Source organism: Lepidochelys kempii, chromosome 6, assembly GCF_965140285.1.
Source record: "Lepidochelys kempii isolate rLepKem1 chromosome 6, rLepKem1.hap1, whole genome shotgun sequence".
NCBI lineage: Eukaryota > Metazoa > Chordata > Testudines > Cheloniidae > Lepidochelys > Lepidochelys kempii.
Genome location: NC_136385.1, coordinates 45,027,538 through 45,053,327, shown reverse-complemented (window position 1 = coordinate 45,053,327; position 25,790 = coordinate 45,027,538). Strand labels below are relative to the sequence as shown.

Here is a 25,790-nt window from a genome sequence, read left to right as displayed (position 1 = left end):
TTACCAATTCTTCCCTGTTTGTAAGCAGCAAGTCAAGAGGAGCACGGCCCCTAGTTGGTTCCTCCAGTACTTGTACCAGGAAGTTGTCCCCAACACTCTCCAAAAACTTCCTGGATTGTCTGTGCATTGCTGTATTGCTCTCCCAGTAGATGTCAGGGTGATTGAAGTCCCCCATTAGAACCAGGGCCTGTGATCTGGAAACTTCAGTCAGCTACCTGAAGAAAGCCTTGTCTACCTCATCCTTCTGATCTGATGGTCTATAGCACATGCCCACCACAATATCACCCTTGTTGCTCTCGCCTCTAAACTTAACCCAAAGACTCTCAACAGGCTTTTCTCATTATGCTGTTTCATTTCACAGCTGTGGAATTTTTGTTTGAGTGTAGCATAAATGAAAGATATGTTTCAAAAATAATTTCCCAGTCTTCCATTTCATTTCGCCTACCACTATCTTTTATAGCCATACTGTGATACAGACAGCTATTTTTCTCAAAGCCCATTGGCCAATGATAGGCAAGAGGGTTTTTTTGGTTTATAAACTAGTTTCAATTGGCGCTCTTGCAAGAGCACTAACGATTCCATTTATAGTTCACTACAAGGTCTGCTCTCTCATCCTTGGCCTTTTGTCAAGTACTGTATACATTTTTACTGTAAAACTAATGTCCTTTATTCAGAATATGTACCTTCTGTCACAACTAAAAATGGTGACCAGCGCTTCCATTTAAAGGTTTTTGGACAGCTTATATTCTGAAATCCCACAAAGCTTTATCCAGCAAATCCATTTCTAGTCTTTGAAACAACTATCCATTAAACATTTCAGGACACATTTTTAAATATTAATTTATGAGGCTTTGCTGCAGCTTATATGCATCTGAAAGTGTGTGTTTCGGGAAAAAGTAGTGGTTAGTGTTCTATTTGTCTGCCGTTACATTCCGACAATGAGGTTCCAATTTCAGAAAGTTTGCTTACTGTAAGATGCTGGGTTATTCAAATGTCCTAGGAATGACTAGGAAGTAAGTCTGTGATACACAAACATCTTGGAGAGAGTGCCAAGTTTTAGAAGCTTCTACAAGACTAAATACAGAAAACACTTTTATATTAACTGTAAATGTGAGCATTTAAGCCATGAATTAGACAGTGGAGAACACAAAATTATTGCCAACATTAATAATTTGTTGAACTTCATCACAGTAAGAAATATTTCATATTGCAAAACAAGTACATTAATAAAAAGCAGATTGCAGGGGTTCTATCTGGGCAAATATAAGCCAGTAATAAAAATACCAGGCCTTTAAAATAACTAACACAAGCAGAAAGAAATTCATAGTAAACAACAAGTTAAAATAAAACAGAGTACTAAGGCAAAGTGGCCAAGATACTAGAAGTAAAGAGAATGTCCTACTGTAATCTCTTGATTCTAGCATATGGGGCTTTAAGAAAAAACACTAAATATTGTGATATTCATGAAAAAATTATGAGAGTTGTCAACACTGCTTACAACGTTATTGTCACAGGCTCAGGCTCAGGCTAGCTAAGGTCTGGAACTAGAAAGCAAAGTGTCAAAGCCAGAAAGGAGAAAAGGTACAGGAGCTGTGGAAGAACATAAGAACAGCTAGGCTGTGTCAGACCAGTGGTCCATCTAGCTCGGTATCCCGTCTTCTGACAGCAGCCAATGCCAGAAACCTCAAAGGGAATGAGCAGAACAAAGCAGTTATCAAGTGATCCATCCCATCATCCAGTCCTAGCATCTGGCAGTCAGAGACTTAGGGATACTCAGAGAATGGGGTCGAATCCCTGACCATTTTTTCAATCAATGGACCTAATTATTTTTTTGAACCCAGTTATAGTTTTGGCCTTCACAATATCCCCTGGCAACGAGTTCCACAGATTGACTGTGTGTTGTGTGAAGCAGTACTTCCTCCTTTTTTGTTTGTTTTAAACCTGCTGCCTATTCATTTCATTAGGTAATCCCTGGTTCTTGTATTATATGAAGGGGTAAATAAAACTTCCTTATTCACTTTCCTCCTCCATCACGAATGATGTGAAGAAAGACATCTCTTTCTAGGTCCTTATAACCAGGCTACATCTAAATCTTGTCATGCAGATGCAACCAACATCTCTAAGGCCTTGTCTACACTGATACTTACAGTGATGAAACTTTCTTCGCTCAGGAGTATGAAAACTAAGCCCCCCCACCCTCGAGTGCTGCAAGTTTCAGCACTGTAGAGTGGCAGTGTAGATCGTGCTACAGTGCTGGAAGCCACGCTCCCAGTGCTGGTAGCTACTCTCCTCGCAGAGGTGGTTGTATTACCGTGCCGGGAGAGCTCGCCCAGAGCTGGAGCCGTGACTACATCAGCTGTGTAGATTTACCCTAAGATTATGTTTACACTGCAGCTGGGAGCGTCCCTCTCAACCTGGATAGACAGAATCACACTACCTCTGCTCAAGCTAGCATGCTAAAAATAGCGGTGTGGCTGTAGGGGCACAGTTAGCGGCTTGAGCTAACTGCCCTAATCCAAGCCTGCCTGACCCCCAGGGCCTGAGCTTGGGTGGCTGGCCCAAGCTGCTGCTCACATTGCAATGCCCAACCTGCTAGTTTTAGCTAGCTAAAAGTCAATGCTAGCTTGAGTCAAGCTCTCAGTTTCAGTGTAGATGTATCCAGTGATAGCCTTTCCTATTCATCCATACAGTAAAACATGTCCAAATTCTCATTATCTCACATCCCAGTGACTGCATCATTCTTTTCTGGCCTTGATTAATGCAACCTTGTCCTGCTCATATCCATTGAGAATGCTGCTGCTAATCCCCTCTGCTCATGTCACCCATCTCTTTACATCCTCCACTTGGTCCCACTTCTCTATTGCATTAAATATAAGCTACTTGTTTTCATGGCCTATTCCCAGCCTACTTATCAGCCCATTTGCTATAGAGATGTTGACACCCACATATCCAATTGGCCTATAATGCCAGCCTCCATTGTCCATTTGTTAAACTTTTAACAAGCACCTTCATGCTTTTTCAGAGGCTCACCTCATACTTGGGAGGAGTTCCCCATAAATATCAGCAAAAGTACCATACTGTCCTGTGTCTATGTCATACGTCAGACACATAGATAAACATAATTTCTTGGGGAAAAGTCAACATGGTTTTTGTAAAGAGAAATCATGCCTCACCAATCTGCTAGAATTCTTTAAGAGGGTCAACAAGCATGTGGACAAGGTGGATCCAGTGGATATAGTGTACTTAGATTTTCAGAAAGCCTTTGACAAGGTCCCTCACCAAAGACTCTTAAGCAAAGTAAGCTGTCATGGGATAAGAGGCAATCCTCTCATGGATTGGTAACCGCTTAAAAGATAGGAAACAAAGGGTAGGAATAAAGGGTCAGTTTTCAGAATGGAGAGAGGTAAATAATGGTGTCCTCCAGGGGTCTGTACTGAGACCAGTCCTATTCAACATATTCATAAATGATCTGGAAAAAGGGGTAACCAGTGAGGTGCAAAATTTGCAGATGATACAAAACTACTCAAGATAGTTAAGTCCCAGGCAGATTGCGGGAAGCTACAAAAGGATCTCTCAAAACTGGAAGACTGGCCAACAAAATGTCAGATGAAATTAAATGTTGATAAACGCAAAGTAATGCACATTGGAAAACATAATCCTAACTATACATATAAAATTATGGGGTCTAAATGAGCTGTTACCACTCAAGAAAGATCTTGGAGTCATTGTGGATAGTTCCCTGAAAACACCTACTCAACGTGCAGCAGCAATCAAAAAAGTGAACAGGATGTTGGGAATCATTAAGAAAGGGATAGATCATAAGGGAGAAAATATCATATTGCCTCTATATAAATCAATGGTATGTCCACATCTTGAATACTGCATGCAGATATGGTTGCCCCATCTCAAAAAAAGATATACTGAAATTGGAAAAGTGCAACAAAAATGATTAGGGCTATGGAACAGCTGCCGTTTGAGGAGAGATTAATAAAACTTGGACTTTTCAGCTTGGAAAAGAGACGACTAAGGGGGGATACGACTTAGGTCTATAAAATCATGACTGGTGTGAAGAAAATAAATAAGGAAGTGTTATTGACTTCTTCTCATAACACAGTAACACATAGGGGTCACCAAATTAAATTAATAAATAGGCAGGTTTAACACACAAGGAAGTATTTCTTCACACAATGCACAGTCAACCTGTGGAACTCTTTGCCAGAGGATGTTGTGAAGGCCAAGGCTATAACAGGGTTAAAAAAAGAACTAGATAAATTAATGGAAAATGGGTCTATCAATGGATATTCTCCAGGATGGAGTCCCTAGCCTCTGTTTGCAAGAAGCTGGGAATGAGCGACGGAGAATGCATCAATTGATTACCACCTGTTCATTCCCTTTGGGGCACCTGGCATTGGCCACTGTTGGAAGACAGGATACTGGGCTAGATGGTCCTTCGGTCTGACCCAGTATGGCCGTTCTTATGTTCTTACTTACAGATGGGGAACTCTATCTTGGGAAACAGTAACTCTGAAAAAGATTTAGGGATCATGGTGGATAATCAGCTGAACATGAGCTCCCAATGTGATGCTGTGTCCAACAGAGCTAATGTGATTCTGGGATGCATCAACAAGGGATTCTTGGGTAGAAGTAGAGAGGATATTTTACCTCTGTATTTGGTGCAACCACTCCTGAAATACTGTGTCCAGTTCTGGTGCCCCCAGTTCAAGAAGGATGTTAATAAATTGGAGAGGGTTCAGAGAAGAGCCATGAGAATGATTAAAGGATTAGAAAACATGTCTTATAGAGATAAATAGATTGAACTCCTTGAGTCTATCTTAACAAAGGGAAGGTTAAGGGGTGACTTGATTATAGTCTATAAGTACCTACATGGGGAACAAATATTTAATAATGGGCTCTTTGATCTAGCAGAGAAAGGTATAACATGATTCAATGACTGGAGGTTGAAGCTAGACAAATTCAGACTAGAGTCTGAACAGAGTGAAAATTTTTAATGGTGACAGTAATTTAATCATTGGAACAAATTACCAAGGCTTATGGTGGATTTTTCATTACTGACAATTTTAAAATCAGGATTTGATATTTTTCTAAAATATATGCTCTAGGAATTATTCTGGGGAGTTCTATTAATCCTCTTTCAAATCCCGCTAAAAACTCTTTTTTTCCATGATTCCAACAAAAAAAACTTGACAACAGCAAGGCTGCTGGTGTGCTGAGACCATTACCTATCACGCTGACCAATGTTGACTCATTGTTCCTTTGCTCCCCCCATCCCCATCTAGTTTCCTTTGTTTTATATTTAGATCGTAAGCACCTTTGGGGCAGGAACAGTCTTTTTGTTCTGTTTTTGTCAGGGCCTACCAAAAGGGGGTCCTGAACCATGACTAGGACTCTGAGGTAGTATGGCGATACAAATATTTCATAGAACCCAGGAGCCATATTTACCAGACTGCTGCTTTACACAAATTCACAAATAGTTATGGCACAAATTGAACATGAGATGGGCATGAAATGTATCAAACAAAGTGAATTAATTAGGGAAGTCTTTAACATTGTGTTATCCCAATCTTACAAGGAAAGAACAGTACTGAAGCTAAGTACAGCAAGATAAGTAAATTTTGGGGCTCTTTTAATATCGGTCATTACATTATTAATGCAGTTTAAGGAAAGTCTTGAATAACAACTCTTACTACACAGGATGAGCGTTCCCATAGAGTTCAGCTGAATACAAGCGTTGTGATACATAAAGATAGGATAGTAATTAATGGGGTTTCCTGGAATCGTGGAAGTCGATTACGCCCTGGTCGAGTAGGCCGTGACCGCCGGGGCCGGAACACCTGTGAGCTCATAGCACGCCCGGATGCAGCTTGTAATCCAAGACGAAATCCGCTGCGTCAACACTGGGAAGCCTTTCATCCTCTCAGCTACAGCCACAAACAGCTGCGTGGATTTGCGAAAAGGCTTGGTGCGCTCCAGATAGAACTCCAGTGCTCGATGCACATCCAGGGCGTGCAAGCTGCGGTGACTCGGGTCCGTATGGGGTTTTGGGAAGAACACTGGCAGACAAATGTCCTGGCCCAAATGGAATTAGGAGACCACTTTAAGGAGGAACTTGGGGTATGGCCGGAGCTGCACCTTGTCCTTGTGAAATACTGTAGACGGTGGTTCAGAGGTGAGGGCCCTCAGTTCGGACACCCTTCTGGCCGAGGTAATGGCAACCAGAAATGCCACCTTCCAGGAAAGGTGGAGGAGAGAACAGGAAGCGAGGGGCTCCACCCCTTTAAGGAACCGTCCCACCATTGGGTGGGAAAACACAGAGCCCCCCCGAGAACTCTGGATGGAAGGCGGAGATGGCCGCTAGGTGTACTCTGAATGGGGACGGAGCTAGCCCTTGCTTCTTGAGGTGCAGGAGGTACTCCAGGATGGCCTGCACCGGGGCCTGTCATGGCCGCACCTGTCGGGGTTCACACCAACACGAGAACCTTTTCCACTTGTCCATATAGATTGCCCTGGCAGAGGGCTTTCTACTGCCAAGCAGAATCTTGGGAAGGGAAAGGAACACTGGCTCTCCAGGGCATTTAGCCACAGAGTCTCCACGCAGTCAGGTGCAGTGACTGTAGGTCGGAGTGGAGAAGCTGCCTGCCGTCCTGCGTAATGAGGTCCCGGTGTAGGGGCAGGACTACTGGGGCCTCCACCGACAGCTCTAGGAGCAACGTGTACAGTGCTGTCGGGCCCAGGCTGGGGTGATGAGGATCACCACCACCTTGGCCCTGTGCACCTTGAGTAGGACCTTGTACACCAAGGGGAGCGGGGGGAAGGCATACGTCCGCGAGCGAGCCTGGGCTGCGGCCCTGGAATGAGCAGAACCACGGGCACTGGGTGTTGGCCCTGGTGGCGAACAGGTCTACCCGGGGAAACCCCCATCTGCAGAAGAGCGAAAGCACGACGTCCGCCCTGAGCGTCCACTCGTGAATGCGGTACAACCTGCTGAGGGAGTCCGCCAGCTCGTTTTGTACCCCCGGGAGATAGGACGCCTCGAGGTGAATTGCATGGGCTATGCAAAGGTCCCAGAGGAGGAGAGACTTGTGACAGAGTGGCGAGGAATGAGTCCCACCCTCCTTGTTTATATAAAACATGGCAGCAGTGTTGTCTGTCAGAACTGTCACGCTGTGATCACTCAGAGTGGTGTGAAAGGTCTGGCAGGCAAGACCAAGTGCCTTGAGCTCCTTCACATTGATAATGGAGCGACCGCTCTGCTCCGGACCACAACCCCTGCATCATGAGGTCCCCCCGGTGAGCCCCCCATCCGTGGTCTGACGTGTCCATCATCAGCATCAGGTGACCCAGCAGCTGCAGGCAGCATCTGGCCGTTGTCACTGGAAACTGGCATGGGGAGGCCACCGCTTGCTGGATAGCTCAGAATCAGGATATTGGAAGGCTTTCCCTGGCCTGCACCGCGTTCAGGACTGCCCCTATGAATTCCACTTTCTGCGTGGGTACGAGCGTGGACTTGGGGACGTTGACCAGGAGCCCCAGCTCGCGGAACAATCTTATGGCCACCTCCACATGGCCCCGCACTTCCGCCTCGGATCGTCCCGCCAGGAGCCAGTCGTCGAGGTACGGGTACACCCGGATTCTCTGCCTTCATAAAAAGACTGCCACCACTGCCATGCACTTCGTGAACACCTGTGGGGCTGCGGCTAGACTGAATGGGAGAACTGCAAACTGGTAATGTTCTGGGCCCACGGTGAAGCGTAGAAACCGCCGATGTGCTGGGTGGATGGCGACATGAAACTATGCGTCCTTCATGTCGAGTGCAGAGTACCAGTCACCCAGATCAAGGGAAGGGATGATGGTGCCCAGAGAAACCATGCGGAACCGGGCCTTGACCAGGAACTTGTCGAGCCCGCGCAGGTCTAGGATGGGGCGAAGGCCCCCTTTGGCCTTGGGGACGAGGAAGTACTGGGAGTAGAACCCTTTCCCCCTTAGGCTGTGTGGCACTGCCTCTACCGCCCCCGCCTCTAGCAGCGAGTGGACTTCCTTCTCTAGGAGATGCTCGTGAGGGGGTCCCTGAAGAGGGACAGGGAATGGGGGCGGGAGGAAAACTGCAGGGAGTACCCGTTCCGCACCGTGTGTAAGACCCAACGGTCTGATGTAATGGTGGACTATGCACGGGAGAAACAGGACAGGCGGTTCAGGAAACAAAGGGACGGATCCGGTGCCTGGTCTGGTACGCTGTCCTCGAACACACCTTCAAAAGCCTGGCTTAGTGCCCGGATGGGGTTTGTGTTGGCCTTGGTTCTGGCCTGGCGCATTATTGTTACTATTGTTATTGCGCCGTTGCCTGTTATCCCTGCCTCGCCTACGGTAAGGCTCATGCCTATGGCAAGGCTGGTACTGGTGTTGAGGAGGAGGCCGCAGCTTAAAAGGGCTTCTTCTGGGTCGCCGGGGCGTGCATACCCAGCGACTTAAGCATAGCTCGCGAGTCCTTGAGGCTGTGCAGCCTCATGTCTGTCTGGTGCGAGAAGAGCCTGGACCCTTCGAAGGGGAGGTCCTGGAGCGTATTCTGGACCTCGGGCGGCAGGCCTGACTCCTGGAGCCATGCCAAGCGCCTCATGACCATCCCTGACTCGATTGTTCTAGCCGCCACGTCTGCCGAATCCAGGGAGGCCTGGAGAGAGATCTTGGCGACTGACTTGCCCTCGTCCACCAGGGCCATGAACTCCTGTTGGGAACCTTGAGGGAGGTTGTCCTTAAACTTCCCCACCGCTGCCCAGGAGTTGAAATTGTGCCTGTTGAGGATGGCCTGCTGGTTTGCAATCCTTAGCTGAAGGCCCCCAGATGAGTACACCTTTCTGCCAAAAAGGTCCAGGCGTTTCGCCTCCTTGGCCTTAGGGACTGGGGCCTGCTGTCCATGGCGCTCCCTTTCGTTTACTGCCGAGACCATTAGGGAGCATGGACTTGGGTGGCAGAACAGGAACTCATAGCCCTTAGATAGGGCAAAGTATTTACGCTCCACTCCTTTGGCCGTTGGAGCGCTGGAGGCCTGGGTATGCCATATGGTCTTATAGTTGGACTGAATGGTCTTAATGAGCGGGAGCGCTATTCTGGATGGACCTTTGAGGCTCCATGGCCACCAGGGGGTCCGCCTTCTCAACTGTCTCCTCAGCCTGCAACCCCAAGTTCTGCACGACCCTGCATAGCAACTCCTGGTGGGCTCTATGGTCTATTGGTGGAGGGCCAGACACTTCTGTACCCACCACTGCCTCATCCGGGGATGACAAGGAGGTTAGCTGCTGCTCGACCCCCCTGGTTAGTCCTCCTGCTCCCCTTCTCCTGTGGGAGGGGCCTCTGACTCAGGCAGGGGCGGGAGTCCAAGGGACGGCACTGGACTCAGTGCTAGTCTCTCCGGTTTATCCTGGGGGGATGCTGGAGGCCTGGATACTGTAGCCTCCGGCACCGTCTGGCGTTGGTGCGGGGACCAGGACCGCTGCACTGAGTGACTTGCCCTGGATGGGGCCCCTTGGCACTCCTGATAGCCCCCGGGGGTCCAGAAGGGCCAATGGCCGTTGCCAGTCCACCTGAGGTTCCCTGCTGTCTGGGGCCCGGTGCGGGTACTATAGCAGCCGGAGTTGGCGCCGGACTGTGGCGATGCCGATTGCGAAGGCCATGGCGGTGCCAACGATCTGCGCTGGCAGGAGAACGATTGGCTCCTGGCTGAGCGGGAGCAGTACCAGCATCCCCAGGACCGGGACCATCTGCGGGAGTCCTCTGGCGAGGGCCGTCTCAACTCCTCCCAGTGCCAGTCTCTGGGGGAGAGAGTTGTGCCCTTTCCGGTGCTTCCTCATGCCGGCCCACTCCCGGTGACATGATCAGCTTCTGGGCTGCTGGCAACTGTGAGTCCGCGGAGTCGGAGCTCGACCTGGAGCAACTCTGGGAGTGGTGCTGTATGGTGTCCTTGAGCAGCACACCATTGCTGGCTTACCCCTCGACGCCACCCGAGGCATGGGTGCTGGAGGATTCTCCCCATATGGGAGGGGGCTCGCTGCCGACAGCTCGATGAGGTCCTTTGCAGCCTCAAAGGTGCCGGGCGTGGAGGGCTGATCCGTTATGCCCTCGAGCCCATCGTCCGCACTGAGATCACTTAGGGCTCGGTGGGGCTTGTGCTCCTGGGACCACTGGTGTCAGCGCCGGTACCGCGGCCTTCCCGCTCTTATCGGTGCTCGGGGCCTTGGGAGGCGCTGGCCTCCTGTGCGGGGAAAGACCGCGCCTTCCTTTCGGCTGTGCTGGGGGCTGCACCAGGGAGGACGAGCGGTGCCGGGGCCTAGTCTGGAGCGCTGAGGCCGACAGTTTATGGTGGTTAGCTGGTGCCAGGTCTCCCGACGGCTCCGGGGCACTATGCACCGAGGAAACCTGAGCTGGTGTTGGGTGCTCCAGACCCCGTGGCTGCAATGTGGCCTCCATCAACAGCTGCTTTAAACGAAAGTCTCTTTCTTTCTTTATTCTTGGCTTAAATGCCTTGCAAATCCTAGACCGTTCAGTTTGATGTCCGTCCCCCAGGCAACGTAGACACGAGTCGTGGGGGTCACTAACTGGCATAGGTTTGCGGCATGTGGCGCAAGCCTTGAAGCCGTGGGCCTGCGGCATGCCCTGCAGCCCAGGGCGGGTGCCGGAAGCCTGCAAGGACCTAATCACATAAGTGTCCACAATAAGGGTATGTTAACTAACTGATAACAGCTACTCTGAAGGCTAAGGGACTGCCCTTCTACGAGAGAGAGAGAGAGAGAGAGGTTGTTCCAATGCCGCCACGGACGGTAAGAAGGAACTGGAGGGGGTTGGGCCGGCAGTGGTATATATGCACGGTGCAGTGGTGCCACTTGGGGGGCTCTGCCGGGAGCCGCTAAGGGAAAAAGTTTCCGATGCTCATGCATGCGGCGTGCACACACCTAATGTGGAATAGACGTGAACAAGCACTCGCAGAAGAATTTCTTTTCCTGATGCAGATTCAGCACCATCCACAGGAGTTTGGTTGTGTTCTATGCTTCTAATATGTCTCTACCTTATTTGTCAGGGGAAATTTACAGGCATATTAACATGGCTGACAAACAATGAGCTGCAAATATTTCCAAAGGAGACATTTCCATACATAGTGTACTAGGGTTCTTATTTTCCAGCTATGCCAATGCTATCATTTTTAACAAAAAGCTGCAAAACTAACAAGTGAAAACTGCAGAGAGCACTGCAGTTATAAATCTGGGAACCATGCAAAGAAGTTAGTGGTGACTGGACGCCTTTTTGTGAGGACTCTCTTCTACAGACCTCAGTACAAGAGCTAACTACACCTGGTAGATTTTAATTATGGCTGTCAAGTGATTAAAAAAATTAATCGCTATTAATCGCACTGTTAAACAATAATAGCATACTATTTATTAAAATATTTTTGGATGTTTTCTACATTTTCAAATACATTGATTTCAATTTCAACACAGAATAAAAAGTGTACAGTGCTCACTTTATATTTATTTTTGATTACAAGTATTTGCACTGTAAAAAACAAAGAAATAGTATTTTTCAATTCACCTAATAGAAGTATTGTAGTGCAATCTCTTTATCATGAAAGTTGAACTTACAAATGTAGAATTACATACAAAAAAACTGCATTCAAAAATAAAACAATATAAAACTTCAGAGCCTGCAATTCCACTCAGTCCTCCTTCGTATTCAGCCAATCGCTAAGATAAACAAGTTTGTTTATATTTGCAGGAGATAATGCTGCCTGCTTCTTGTTTACAATGTCACATGAAAGTGAGAATGGGTGTTTACATGGCACCGTAGTAGCCGGCTTCGCAAGATATTTAGATGCCAGATGCGCTAAAGATTCATGTGTCCATTCATACTTCAACCACCATTCCAGTGGACATGCATCCATGCTGATGACGGGCTCTGCTCAATAACAATCCATAGCAGTGCGGATCGACGCATGTTCACTTTCATCATCTGAGTCAGATCCCACCAGCAGAAGGTTGATTTTCTTTTTTGGTGGTTTGGGTTCTGTAGTTTCTGCATCAGAGCATTGCTCTTTTAAGACTTCTAAAAGCATGCTCCACACCTCGTCCCTCTCAGATTTTGGAAGGCACTTCAGATTCTTAGAACTTGGGTTGGTTAGAAATCTCACACTGATGCCTTCTTTGCCTTTTGTGAAATCTACAGCTAAAGTGTTCTTAAAATGAACAACATGTGCTGGGTCATCATCCAAGACTGCTATAACATGAAATATATGGCAGAATGCGGGTAAAACAGAGCAGGGGACATACAATTCTCCCACAAGGAGTTCAGTCACAAGTTTAAATAATGCATTTTTTTTTTAATGAGCGTCATCAGCAAGGAAGCATATTCTCTGGAATGATGGCTGAAGCACGAAGGGCCACATGATTGTTTAGCGTATCTGGCACGTAAATACCTTGCAATGCCAGCTGTAAATGTAAACAAACTTGTTTGTCTTAGAGATTGGCTGAACAAGAACTAGGACTGAGTGGACTTGTAGGCTCTGAAGTTTTACATTGTTTTGTTTTTTAGTGCAGTTATGTAACAAAACAAACAAAAATTTGTAAGTTGTACTTTCACAACAAAAAGAAAAGGAGTACTTGTGGCACCTTAGAGACTAACCAATTTATTTGAGCATGAGCTTTCGTGAGCTCGAGCTGTAGCTCACGAAAGCTCATGCTCAAATAAATTGGTTAGTCTCCAAGGTGCCACAAGTACTCCTTTTCTTTTTGCGAATACAGACTAACACGGCTGTTACTCTGAAACCTTTCACAACAAAGAGATTGCACTACAGTACTTACATGCGGTGAGTTGAAAAAACACTTTCTTCTGTTTATCAGTTAATAAAAAATAATATACACTTTGATTTCAATTACAACACAAAATAGAATATATATATGAAAATGTATATAATCCAAAATATTTAATACATTTCAATTGGTATTCTATTAACAGTGCAATTAAAACTGCGATTAATCATGATTAATTTTTTTAATCACGATTAATTTTTTTGAGTTAATCATGCGAGTTAACTGCAATTAATCGACAGCCCTAATTTTAATATAATTAGGTTATACAGTCTCCCAACATCTGATGCACAACATTGAAAGTTATAGTTTGGTACAATTGGCTGACACTGAAAATATCGTATGCCTAAAATTTAAACATCTATATGAACTGCTTCTCTCTATTTTCTAAATGGTAGCGCACTCAATTCTAGGAAAGTCTTGTCCAAATAAGAGATTTGAATACTTGGGTAACATATACAAGACATATTAAAAGAGGAGAATCATGTATGTAACACTGTCAATTAATTTGCAGTTGAGTATGTTCACATTGATTGAATGCTACTTTTGCATAATGGTGTTGCACTGGCCTATTTTCTAAATCTTCTTAGAATCTGTTCTTAGTCTATGTGAACTCTGCTGTATGGGGCCATACAGCTGTGTGTTCAAAAGAATGATCCAGGTGATTGTGCAGGCATGTGGTCACTTTACACAGCCTTCCTTTTACACTGACATCTGTTCAGGGAGAGGCAAAACAGTTTCAGATTTAAAGGACTGAAGTAATTCTGGTATTTATTTAATTAACTGAAACATTTTTATGATGCAACTTTGGGGTAATATTATCCCTTGATTGACTTAATATTAACCAGAGACATCTAAGTACTTTGTCGGAAGATGGCTGCTTCTTAGGATATGTGTACTCTGCTAATTTCTCCCTAAATGTGTCATTGTGCAAACAGAATGAATAAGGAGTCAGTACATTCTTGTTTGCCACATCCACTAATATAAAACACTTAAGTAACATGGTGATGACTAACATCCCAGAAGTCAATTAACAAGACCATTCATTAAAACGGTTTATATTAAAATGAACACTAAGAGGGAATACATCTTATTCCTAGATAATGAACTAAAATTGAATTAATGACCAAATAAAAAGGTACAAAAAGAAAGTCTTAAAAGAAGGCCATCTAACATGACAAACATTTAATCAAACATATGTTATGTGGTATAGCAAATAAAAATTTGCATACAAAATAGATCCTTTGAAAGAAGAAAGCCCACCATCTGAAATGGTTCTGACTGTATTTACCCTGTAGAACCATTCAAACCACAAAATTTTAGTATTAGGCTTATTAACTGGAATGTAGGTATCAGATAGGCAGGCACACCTATGGTAATGTAAAAAGTATGTTTACAAATTGTCTTTTTCAGATGAAAATTGGTCAAATGTTATGATTTGTATGGATTTTTTCCCCTCTTGCTTACTGTACTGTAAAAATTTTCTAATAGACCCAGTCAGCTGATCACTGGAGCTCAGGAGTATTAAACTGTTCTCTTTGCTTGCTATAGGAGAACGAGTCATTATGAAGTCTACAATTAGTGCTTTCAGTATATACAGATATTTGATATGCAATAGAAATATTTACACTAAAAATAAGGGACTGGAGTAAAATATATTTTACAATGGAAGTGACATCACCAATTGGATTTCCTTGAGCAAAATGCTTATTTCTAAAAATAGAAATTCTCATTGAAGTCAGATCATGTACCTACTGAACTGACTGATCTATAGTGGTAGGCTAATGAATATTAAGTCTATACTTGCCAAAATTTGTTATTCACCAACTGTTTGTTTTACCAGATAATTTTATATATAAATAGTTTAAGTGCAAAAGTGATTTAAAGAAGGAGTTAAAAGCGTCCCTTCAAATAAAAGAGGCAGCAGGTTTTGGTCATCCTTTGGTTTGCCCAGAGGACTTTACTCTGAGGAACTAATTTATCAAGAGGTGAGTGTGCAATCATAAGAGATTTACAGAGGTGTAAGTTAATGTGAAAAGCAGAATGCAGTATTTAGCAATCATGAGTCACAGCCCAAATAAGTAGGGTTTGTGACAAAGAGACACTGATGAATTGGATTAGTTCTAATTGAAGTTTGGGACAGAATAATAGCCAGGATTCTTCTTCTTCTAGAACTCATGTTAATACATGCAGGAGGGGATATTTCTGGAAACTGTGCTAAATTAAGTCTGCCAGGTTGTTCTGCTAAAGTGAAATCAAATATTAATGTATGCATTTCAATAAACATTTCTGGGCTACAAATGATTGATCTAATTACTACACTAATCATAAATTCTGATTCTTTTAACAACTTTCTGACTCACGGAATTCCGAATCGCAAATTATATCTAGTGAATGAATTTCAGCTACTGAATATTCATGTGACCCAGAGGGATCATTATGGTGGACAATTTAATGACATTCTAAAACAACAGCTATGATGTGAAAAGGATAGAAAACAGTTTGCATTCATGGGACTAGCATGGTGGTCATTATTAATATTTTATTCAACATGAAGGAAGGAAGTCAGTCGCATTAGGACAGGGTGAATGAGCTCTTCAGTATATAACAAGTCTTTTAAATAAGGCAGAAAAATGTTTTTTCCTTTTTTAATCAATTTTTTTTTTTACGATCACACAACTATATCCGAATTGTCCCTGCCCCACACAATAGTAAATTGGCTTTACTTTTGGATATTTGTCACTAGGGAAGGTAATGGATGCCATTTTTTCCTGTAAATCAATTTTGTTCTCTCACTGCTAATGCACAGTGAGGCTTCAGGAAATGGGATGCCTGAAACCATGCCAAGAACGTCCTCATTCACAGAAATACTTGTAAATACCAGTTATGGCCCTCAACCTAGCTTTGTGCCTCTTTCCCCCATGCACCCCCCCCCCCACTCTACACTGTGAATAGTGTGGGTCACTCTATTAACCAAGACCCTAAATCGATGGAACCTTAAGACTATTTTCATGAACTTATACCTATTCCATATCTTGAATTTTTACACACCATTTATGTTTTATTCAATGACTGCTCCAAATAATTTTAGATTTCATTCAACATACACAAACTGCAATCAAATAAAAATATCTTCTAACCTATTCCTAAAACACTCCTTTAGCCCATAGGAAGATGACAGATTTTTCTCAAAGATAAATTTGTAATTGAAGTAATTTCAAAGCAAAGAATTAATATATTTGAGCAACTTCTGAAATGAAGGTGTATTTTGACTGTTGAACAACAATAGTATACACTTTGCAAAATTTCTGTGTTTTAATGAGAAAGAAGTTATGGTTCTATTTAATGCACAAAACTTATATAGGAATTCTGTACTAAGGTTTCATAATTAAATGACCAAAAGTCAGGAGATGCAAAAGGTAAAGTTCTGGGAACTGTCATTTCAGCCATTTTGTGCAACCTACAAACTTTATGCTAAGAAAAAAAGCAAATATGTTAAGATACACACTTTAGGAGGAAAAATTGGAAAATACTGCATATGCACAACATGACCAAGTTACTATTGCTGTAAAAAATTACATTTCTTCATTTCTGCAGCTTTAGTTGTACAATCTTGGTATTACAGATCATTCAACAAGGTTAGATTTTTTTTTTTTTAAAGTAACGCAAAAAAATACCCTCCTCAAAACCATTCACACCCCAACCAGGGAAAAAAATGAATAGAAATGCCTTCTAGTACACCTTAGCTACAGCATTTATTTCCCATAATGAAAATAAGCAAATTGCATAAGCAGATACAATTGAAAACATAAGAATCAGGAATTTCCTGCCAATGGTCTTCATATGAAATTTTGCAAGGAAGGTTTCAATGTGTTTTTTAAAATAGCTATTGTATGCTGATAAAAGTAATTCTTTTAAACATGCTGCATAACAGAGATAGAAAAGATCAGAACTTTTGGTTGCCACCTCTGCCAATACAAGATAGCGCTAGGGCTTTTCCTAATCTAACTTTACATGATCAGAGGATACAGCTTCCACCATCAGTATTGTCAGAAATACTAATGACACCAGTAGTGTGTGCATGAAGGGCTGTGAGATCAACATAGGGAAAAGAGCTAACAGATATCTGAATTCGCTTTGGAAAAGACGGTGAAAGGCTTCTAAAGGTTTAAGGAAATCCATGTTTGCATTGCTGTCCCACTCAGTCCTCCAGGGAAGGCTGGCTGGCTATATGGGGCATGGTCGACCTATAGGGAGCAGGGTCCTGTGAGCGAAGCAGGCATGGCATGACTGACTTGCAGCACAAACAGGCTTTGGTTAGACTGGCAGGTATGGCATGGCGAGCCTGGGCATTTCTGCACCTTCTTCTGCCAAACTTCTGTAGGCTACTGATGTTCTTCCAGGGAGCCTACAATGAAAGCTGCTGAAGCCAGTGACCTTGTTATCAGAAGGGGTTTAAAAAAATCCTGCTGCATGGCCCGCTTGATGTTAAACAACAGCTAAGTGACACACAGAATCCTTTCTTGGTTGTTTTGGTTTCTTGTTGCCCTGAGCAGGAGATCTGGTAAAGACTTCCTGCAAGCTGCTGGAGGCAGTTCAAACTGGCTAGCTGGCTGGGTGTTCAGCGATATGGCCATTCCCAGTCTGCCTGATTGACAAGTCTGGTTACTGTCCCCAAGAAGCTGCAAGCTCAAGAGTAAGAACCATTGTAATGGATCTGCAGACTTTCCCTGTGAATAAGTGTTCTTGTGTGATTTCTCTCAGAACCATGCCAGAACATTTTCTTACAAAATTTATAAGGTAAAACTGGCTGCTTCTCCTGACCCATGTAATTCAAAAGCAGGGGAGAGAAAGATGCTTAAAATCTTCATTATACTGTCTCCTCGTTTCCAACAACCCTAGTTTAAATCCGATAGCAACCTATGAAAAACTAGTGGCTTGCAACTTTAATTCTTTCCTTGTCCTCCTATTGCAATGCTTCAACTGCTACAGATTTCTAGGCATCATGATTATAATGTGAAAAGTGTCACAACAGAGTTTAATTCTATCATTTTAACCATACCATTTTAGTTCCACATGACAGGTATTTTACAAATTAATGCTGCAGGAGCATCAAGTATTAATTACCAGTTTTTAAAAACTGATAGCTTTCTTATTGTTTGTTGAATATATCAGCCACTGAAGCTACCTTAATTTGACAGTGAACTTTAAAAAAGTTTCATATTTCCATCTTCTTAATAGAGTGTAAGCAAAAGGACAATGTTGTAAAAAAAAAAATCCTGCCTGGTGTTTTATGATGTGAAAAAGTCAGCAATTTCCTTTGTGGCCACAGACATTGTTTTCTATACTATTCCAGTTTTACACCTACACTGACCATAATTACTTGTAGATAGCTAGACTGACATATTTGGAACTTTCATTAATGGATAATGCATGATAATTAGAATCTTCTTAGTTCAGTCAAACAACTGTAATAACTGTATAAACATATACTGAAAAGGAAGTTATATTTCTCTAGTATATCTTAATATATGATCCATGAGTGCTGGCACAGCATGATTAGCATATTTAGTCATAATAGTATTTCATTTCTGCAGGAAGACATTTATAATACCCCAGCCCCCCAAAATGCTCATTCTTTGAAAGCTATCCACATTTAGATGCAAGAGCAGTAAATTACATCTACTAACAAGCTGACCTAATACACACCCTTCCTGTTGGACTCCCCAGACTCATAATACTTTATTAAAGCATACTGTATACATAATTCAATTTAATGTGAATGAAACACTTTATCACCACCAATTAACTTCTCCAAAAACAATGTATTTGAAAACAAAATTTCAGAAACATTTCCAAGAGGAAATCCATATTTATGAAATATTGTAGATTTTAAAATTAATTCTCTCAACTTATGAATGAAATTAAAAGTAAAAATCAAGTGCCAAAAAATGAACAGTTATGTTTTACTGTTGACAAGTAAAGTCCATGCAATTATGTTGCATGTGAAATATGGATTTTAAAATAAGGAATAATGACCACCGTATAACAGGTGGTCAGTGTTGTTCAGTCTTGATGCAAAACCCTATTTCCTTTCCAACATCTTGAACATATTATGAACTTAAATAAATAAAATCAATGTACCAAATACATCTGTATAAATCTTCCTTTATATTTGTTTACTAAAGATCTTAGTTACATCAGGTCTTGCTAAATGATTGCCAAGCATTCTTTTGAACGACTTTTGGGAAAAAATAATTAGTTTTGAGAAAACTTATTTTGGGGGGTCTTTAAAGAATAAAAAAGCACTGCATCCTTCCCATTTCTCTCACCCGATTTTGTTGCTCTTTAGCATAGAGAGAATCACGTTTTTCTATGCTAATATTGTTCTCTTACCTACTTTTTGTTTCTTAGAAGCTTTGTAACAAAAAGATTGTGTCCTCAAGCGTCAGCTTGGTACAAAATTAGTGGCAAAGTTAAATCTGTAGAAGCTTTTGAAAGCACAGCCATTCCTATCAATTTTACCTTTCTGAATAGGTCTTTTAAACACAAATGCAATACAGGTTTCAGAGTAACAGCCGTGTTAGTCTGTATTCGCAAAAAGAAAAGGAGTACTTGTGGCACCTTAGAGACTAACCAATTTATTTGAGCATAAGCTTTCGTGAGATACAGCTCACTTCATGCATCCGATGAAGTGAGCTGTAGCTCACAAAAGCTTATGCTCAAATAAATTGGTTAGTCTCTAAGGTGCCACAAGTACTCCTTTTCTAAATGCAATACAGGCCAACAAGAGGAAGAGCCATCTTCATGAATTTTAGAACCATGCAGTGAAAGTGCAGGATAGACAAGCTACTTTTCAGCCAGGAGAGTAATACAAGACAGTGACAGGTGGTTCTCACTGGCAACGTAGCCTAATGGTTAGGGCATTAGATCTCATCTCCAATTGGACCCCACCTCCAATTTCTCTCATTGCCCACTATCATGTCCTGTAGCGGATTGCCTTTTGGTGGGTGTCAACCTGATCCTCTGGTCAGGTCTCCAATTAGATGCATCCCTCTTCCCTGGGTAACAGAGTCCCAGGGAAGATATTGGGTTTTGCAACTTCCCAAAGGTAAGAGGGGTGGGAGAGGACCTTCAGTCTGTTTAGCAACCCCTGCGGATACTTAGTTCCAGCCATGCAGCTTGCAAAGCCTTTACCTTCTCTGGGTTTCCGCAACAGAGAGTCTGTAAGAGAGGGTTTTAATGCCCTCTGTAGCAAGGTGGTTGGTAGGGAGCCCACTAGTTGGTAGGGCTCTGGCCCCAGGCCATGTGAGAAGCAACAATGCCCAACACCCAGGGGCATCTTAAGACTGCCTTCGGGGCCACTTCCTACTACTCACTACCCCACCAAAGTCTTACAGTTTGACACAGTGACAAAGAAAATGAAAAGAGCTGAACCTTCAGCCCCTCTGGGCTCAGCAGCCTGGCTTTCTTCCAGAGAAAGGTTTCTGTAGCATTCTTTTTCAGGAACTTTCAGGGCAAGTCTCTCTCCTTGCCCTGTCAGGCCCCTTCTGTGCTGTCAGTCTCCCTTTTAAACTCCACCTCCAGCTGGAGCATGCACCACAGGTAGGGATGGACAAGGCCGCCTAGGCCCAGAGTTGCTCCTTAACCCCTTCAGTTCTGGTGTAGGGTTTATACATTCCACCACAAAGAGTAACTCATTTCCTTCCAAACACTGCATTTTCCCCATATGTATCAGGAAGTGCCTGAGGTATTTGGAATATTTATTCAATTTACAAAGGAAAATAGGCAATATAGGCCCAATGCTTTCAAATATGGGGGACATTTTAGGTGATGTATCATTATTGTACCAGGTAATAGTGGTACCATTAAAAAAGGAAACCATTCAAGAGAAGGTTTCTTTTTTGAAGGGTCACTGTCAATTTACGTTACATGCTCTCACCATTCCTCTTAGTACTATCTCAAGTAAAAATATCAAAAATGTGATGTCACTTTTTGTGCTTTGTGTACTTTTTGGATTTCTTTCAGCATAGACAATGAAAATCAGTTAGGTTAGTTTTAATTTATTTACAGTCAATTTAACTTTCAGGTTCTTAATACAGCAATGATTGGCAGTTTTATGTTGTATTTTGTGGCTTGACTAATTTTTTAAGCTTTTGTAGAACAGTGCCAACCTGCTAAGCTTTAGATAGTATATAAATAATCAGAAGAAAGAGCCCATTAAAATATGTGGATCATCTTGCTATGAAGAAAAATCATTTCAAGATAGGCTGCCAACAATTTAGCTGCTCAGGAGAGAGAATATGGTTCTTGGTGAAGAATAAAAATCTCCAGTAGTCTGGAAAGGAAACTGGGGACATCCCCTACAAGCTTTACATCATGGTAACTAATCAATCCTCAAGGGGAAACGAAAAAAGAGTGCATGCTTAGCCAGATGAACTATGTGAAAAACATGTGTTGCTGGAACTGATTGCCTTTCTGGGCAAAGTTACAAAACTCTTCCATTAAGAAGGCAGTTGTTTCTTCCATAATTTGCATGGAGTCTACAGAAAAGCACTGAACAAGATCTACCTGGGAGTTTCCAGGTCAAGCACCATGTCTGCATGAAAAAAGTTAAGATTGGTGTAAAAAAACATCACCTCTTAACTGAAACAAGTGGTTTGCATTTGCGTAGGTAAACCTGTAATCCAACAACAGAAGTGGGCTGTGTTCACCAAGGAACACTTGAAGACTTTGAACAGTAGACAAATTGAGAATGAGGAATCATCCTCAACAAATCCAAATGCAATCCCCTTGAGCGTGAAAACCTGAAGTCTATCCTTATGAATTTGATTCAAAAGCATGAATGGGTTTTACTTGGTCATTGAATTCAATAAGAGCAGGATCAAACCCTAAATGTATATGTAACACTGACAGACCCAGGTGTTGGTGGGCGGGATCAAATCTGGGATCTCTGAAGCTAAATGCATGAGCCTCTACTGCATGAGCTAACAGCCACATAGGTCTTAGCTAAGGCTATAGGAGACTCATTAATCTCTAAGTGGTCTCGGTGTCACCAGAGGGGGAAAGACCACCATACCTAGGAAGTGTGTGGGTTACACATAGGATTTGTAGAGAGGTAGGTGAAACAGAAGTAGATATGTTTTGTTCCAGATGGGAAAAGTGTTTAGCTTCACATGGCAGAGTGGCAGGGAATAGAAATTACAAAAAATGATAGCCAAAAATCTAACCAAACTCATCACCTACCATAAAAACTCTGAACATTTACTTGCATATCCATACATCACCAACATAAAAAAAAGCAACTTTTCCAGATATATACATGTAAGGCTTGTAACAGTTGTATGCACCTCTTATTTTAAAAAAATGTTTCACGGACCATTTATATGAAACACTTGCAAAGCAAAATTTTAATTACATTGTTATTTAAACTAAAAACAAGTAAAAGTAGGCAAAACCACTCATTTGTATATAGAGTGAAACATAATATTTAAGTTTGTAATGAGAAGAGAGCCAGTTTTCAAAACCAGAAACTCCAGCCCTCACCTTGAAAATTGAGTGGTTCAGAAGAGTACACTCAGATGATAGTTATGAAAAGTTTAAATAACCTTATCACACCAAAACAGATTTAGTAGGAATATAAATAGACCAAAAACCCCACACAATAGAACAAAACTGGTTACTGTTAAGGCTACGAGTCTGTCATGGAGGTCATGGATTCCGTGACTTTCCGTGACCTCCATGACTTTTGAAGCAGCTGGGCCAGCAGCAGCAGTTTGGGTGTCTGGGAGGGGGCTCAGGGCTAGGGAGTTGGGGAGTGCGGGAAGGGGGGCGCTTATCTCAGGATGGGGGGCTCCCTGCAGGTCCTAGGTGGCGGAAGGGCTGGTGGTGGTGGTGGGGCGTGAGTGCTGACTCCCATTGGCTGCGGTAGCCAGCGCTTGTGACGGGAGCTGCGGAGCCCCTGCCTCCTAGGAGCTGCTGAGACGCGAAGCCGGGTAGGAAGCGCCACCAATTCCCTCCCCTGCCCCCCCCCCCAGTACCACATCCCCCAGCACCACATCCCCCAGCACCCGCGGTGCCCCGAGACTGTTTCCGCGCCCCCCAGCACACCCGCACCCCCTTCCCAAGTTTTAGTCAGGGTAGGTATTTTAGTAAAAGTCATGGACAGGTCACGGGCCCATGAATTTTTGTTTACAGCCTTTGATCTGTCCATGACTTTTACTAAAAACACCTGAGACTAAAGCGTAGCCTTGGTTATTGTTAAATTTGAACATTACATAAAAGTCAGGTTTTTTTATGTCTCTTGACTGTTTACAAACATCTTTCACAAATTTAAATGGACAATCACTAAGGTTAGAGGAGACACAAACAGCTGAAAGAAAAAGGCATTTTATACAAGTGGAGAGAAGTTACCCATAGAGTTAAAGAGGAGTAAATATGGTGGGCTTTAGGATCTGCTTTTCATAGATTATAAAGTTAATATTGCATCATTCAAACGCCTTGATCAATAATTAACTTTTCATGTTTGAGTCCTCTCTGCTCTATCCTATTTATTGGAAGTTTATTTCTTTTTATAAAGCAAAAGAAAGAAGAAATATAAGCAATCAAAAAAACAACAGCAACAACAAAAACCCTAAGTGACCTGCCAAGAAATTGCCAAAGTTCCACCAACTTTAGCAATACCTGTAAAATGCCTGATTCATGTCAACAAATAGCCAGATTAAGAGGGGCATTTGGCAAGTTAACTCAATATTCCGTTATAGGCTTCCCAAAATGCCCAAACCTACTGATCACCGGTTTACATTCTGATAGGACACCCAAGAGTGCACTGTGTAGATTACACCACAATTATGGAAATTCAATCAGATTAAAGGAAGACTAAAACGAACGATCCAAGGGTGCCACTATATCTACTTAAATCTAGGCAAAAACTGAAACCAGGTGCTTAGACATAATGAACGCTCCATCTTCTATCAGACATAGCATTTTGAGGCAGGTCTGAGGGCGGGGGGAATTGTCTTTCTTCCGTATACATTTTCTCTGTATCCGCAAAAGTAGCTGATTTATGACCATCATTGTGCACCAAAAGTTTGGGTAGTGTTTGCAAGATTTTTATGGGATAGATGGCAATTTAACAGACACAGTTCACATAAAAAAATGCAGGCATTGCTAATCTATATTGCCAAAAATGAATGTAAGTAATCTATCCAAATCAATCATGGCTTTTTGGGGCAACACCTCAAATTATTCTCATTAGAAAATTTAATTATATACTTACGGCAAGGTGTATTTGGATTGCTTGCAAGTTGTGGAAACGCCAGGATAACAGACATCTCTGGTTGATCATTTTGTTTTGGTTCCTCTTCAACAGGTTGGTCAGCCCAAACTACTGTTTTTGGTCTCTGAATCAGCTGTTCAACCTCCTTGAAGTTAGCCTCAATGACAGCATTTGCCAGCCCTGCTTCTTTTAAGGTGATGTACTGTTTTCTTAGAACTGGAAGCAAAGCATTTAGTACTCTACAAACAAACAAACAAAAAAACCCAAAGATAATTTTAAATATCTTTAAATGAAAGTTTTAGTCTAGTCAACAGTAACCTAGCTATGAACTACCACTATTAGAATATAAAAACTACTATTGGCTGAGCACCTGCAAGTTTTTTGCCTTCCACTGCAAACTGGGACCCGGGTCACTTGCAGGTTTAAACTAGAGAGTGGATCCGCAAGGTTCTGTGGCCTGCAATATGCACCAGGTCAGATTAGATCATGACTTTGGTTCCTTCTGGCCTTAAAGTCTATTGTTGATTTAGTAGCCTTATTGTTTGATTCAATTTGAAAGAAGCGTAATCAACTTCTGAAAAGTACTAAAACCCCATGCAGAAATCACTGCTAATTTTGGTGGTGTTCTCTTCCCTGAGCTTTTAAATATGATGTATATGAAAATTCTTTATCATCCTAGTAATACACCAAAAAAAAAAAAAAAAAAAAAAAAAGAAAGAAAAATAATAGCACAGAAGTATGGTTGATATATTTTGATAATATTAGAGAGTTCTGACATTTATTTTTCAATTATATATCTCTTCAGATAACCAACATAGACTTTTCTTCAATTCAATTATTTTTCAATCAGGCATCAAAGTGGTGGTTTTCACTTTTTATACAGCATCCAAAATGTGGGCCAGAGTTCCAGTTTCAGTTTTGCAGGTTTGTGTGGCTTATTCAGCACTTGTGTTGTTTGCAGTAATGGCATTTAACACGGATAGTTGATTTTAAAAAATCTGCTCAAAACATCTAACTTTCTTGAATTCCATTAGCTGTATAACAGCTTCTGTGTAACAAAATTAGACTTCGCTCATCATTAAATGCCATTTAAGTCTAAGGGTATGTCAACATAGCAAAAGCTGTGCACTGGCTAGCCTACCTTAACTAGCTTGAATCCAGCTAGCATGGGTAACAATAGCAGTGGAGACAGCGTGGCGTAGGCAGTATGAGCCTGGCACGAGTCCTGGTTACATACTCTACTCGATAGCCTGTGGCTATTGTTACCTGAGATAGCTGGAGTCAAGCTAGTTCAGGTAGGTTAGCCTCTGTCGATGTACCTTAAGGCACGGGGAGATTATAAACATCACTCTTATTGTTTGGTATACATATGAAAATTATATCAGCATCCTTTATAAAGTCTATGGGTAGCATTGCAGTCTGTGCCTGCGCTCCACTGGACGAGGCAGAGTGGGACACAGAGCACCAAAGTTTTATGCAGGGTAACTTCTGGAATGCATACACTCTGCAGGGCAGCAATAGGGACTGTATGAATTGTAAATGAATATAAGAATGGCCATACGAGATCAGACCAAAAGGTCCATCTAGCCCAGTATCCTGTCTTCTGATAGTGGCCAATGCCAGGTGTTTCAGGGGAAATGAACATA

At 42.6% G+C, this 25,790-nt stretch overlaps 1 protein-coding gene across 1 annotated transcript in view; it reads right to left on the bottom strand.

Annotated features, from left to right (window-relative positions):
* The window catches only part of KIF18A (kinesin family member 18A), a 108,027-nt gene that overhangs the window by 13,482 nt on the left and 68,755 nt on the right, over positions 1-25,790 (bottom strand). Inside the window, exon 12 of the mRNA XM_073350650.1 lies at positions 24,145-24,383. Within this exon, the coding sequence (XP_073206751.1) occupies positions 24,145-24,383 (239 nt within the window). The remainder of the gene's footprint in view (positions 1-24,144; positions 24,384-25,790) is intronic.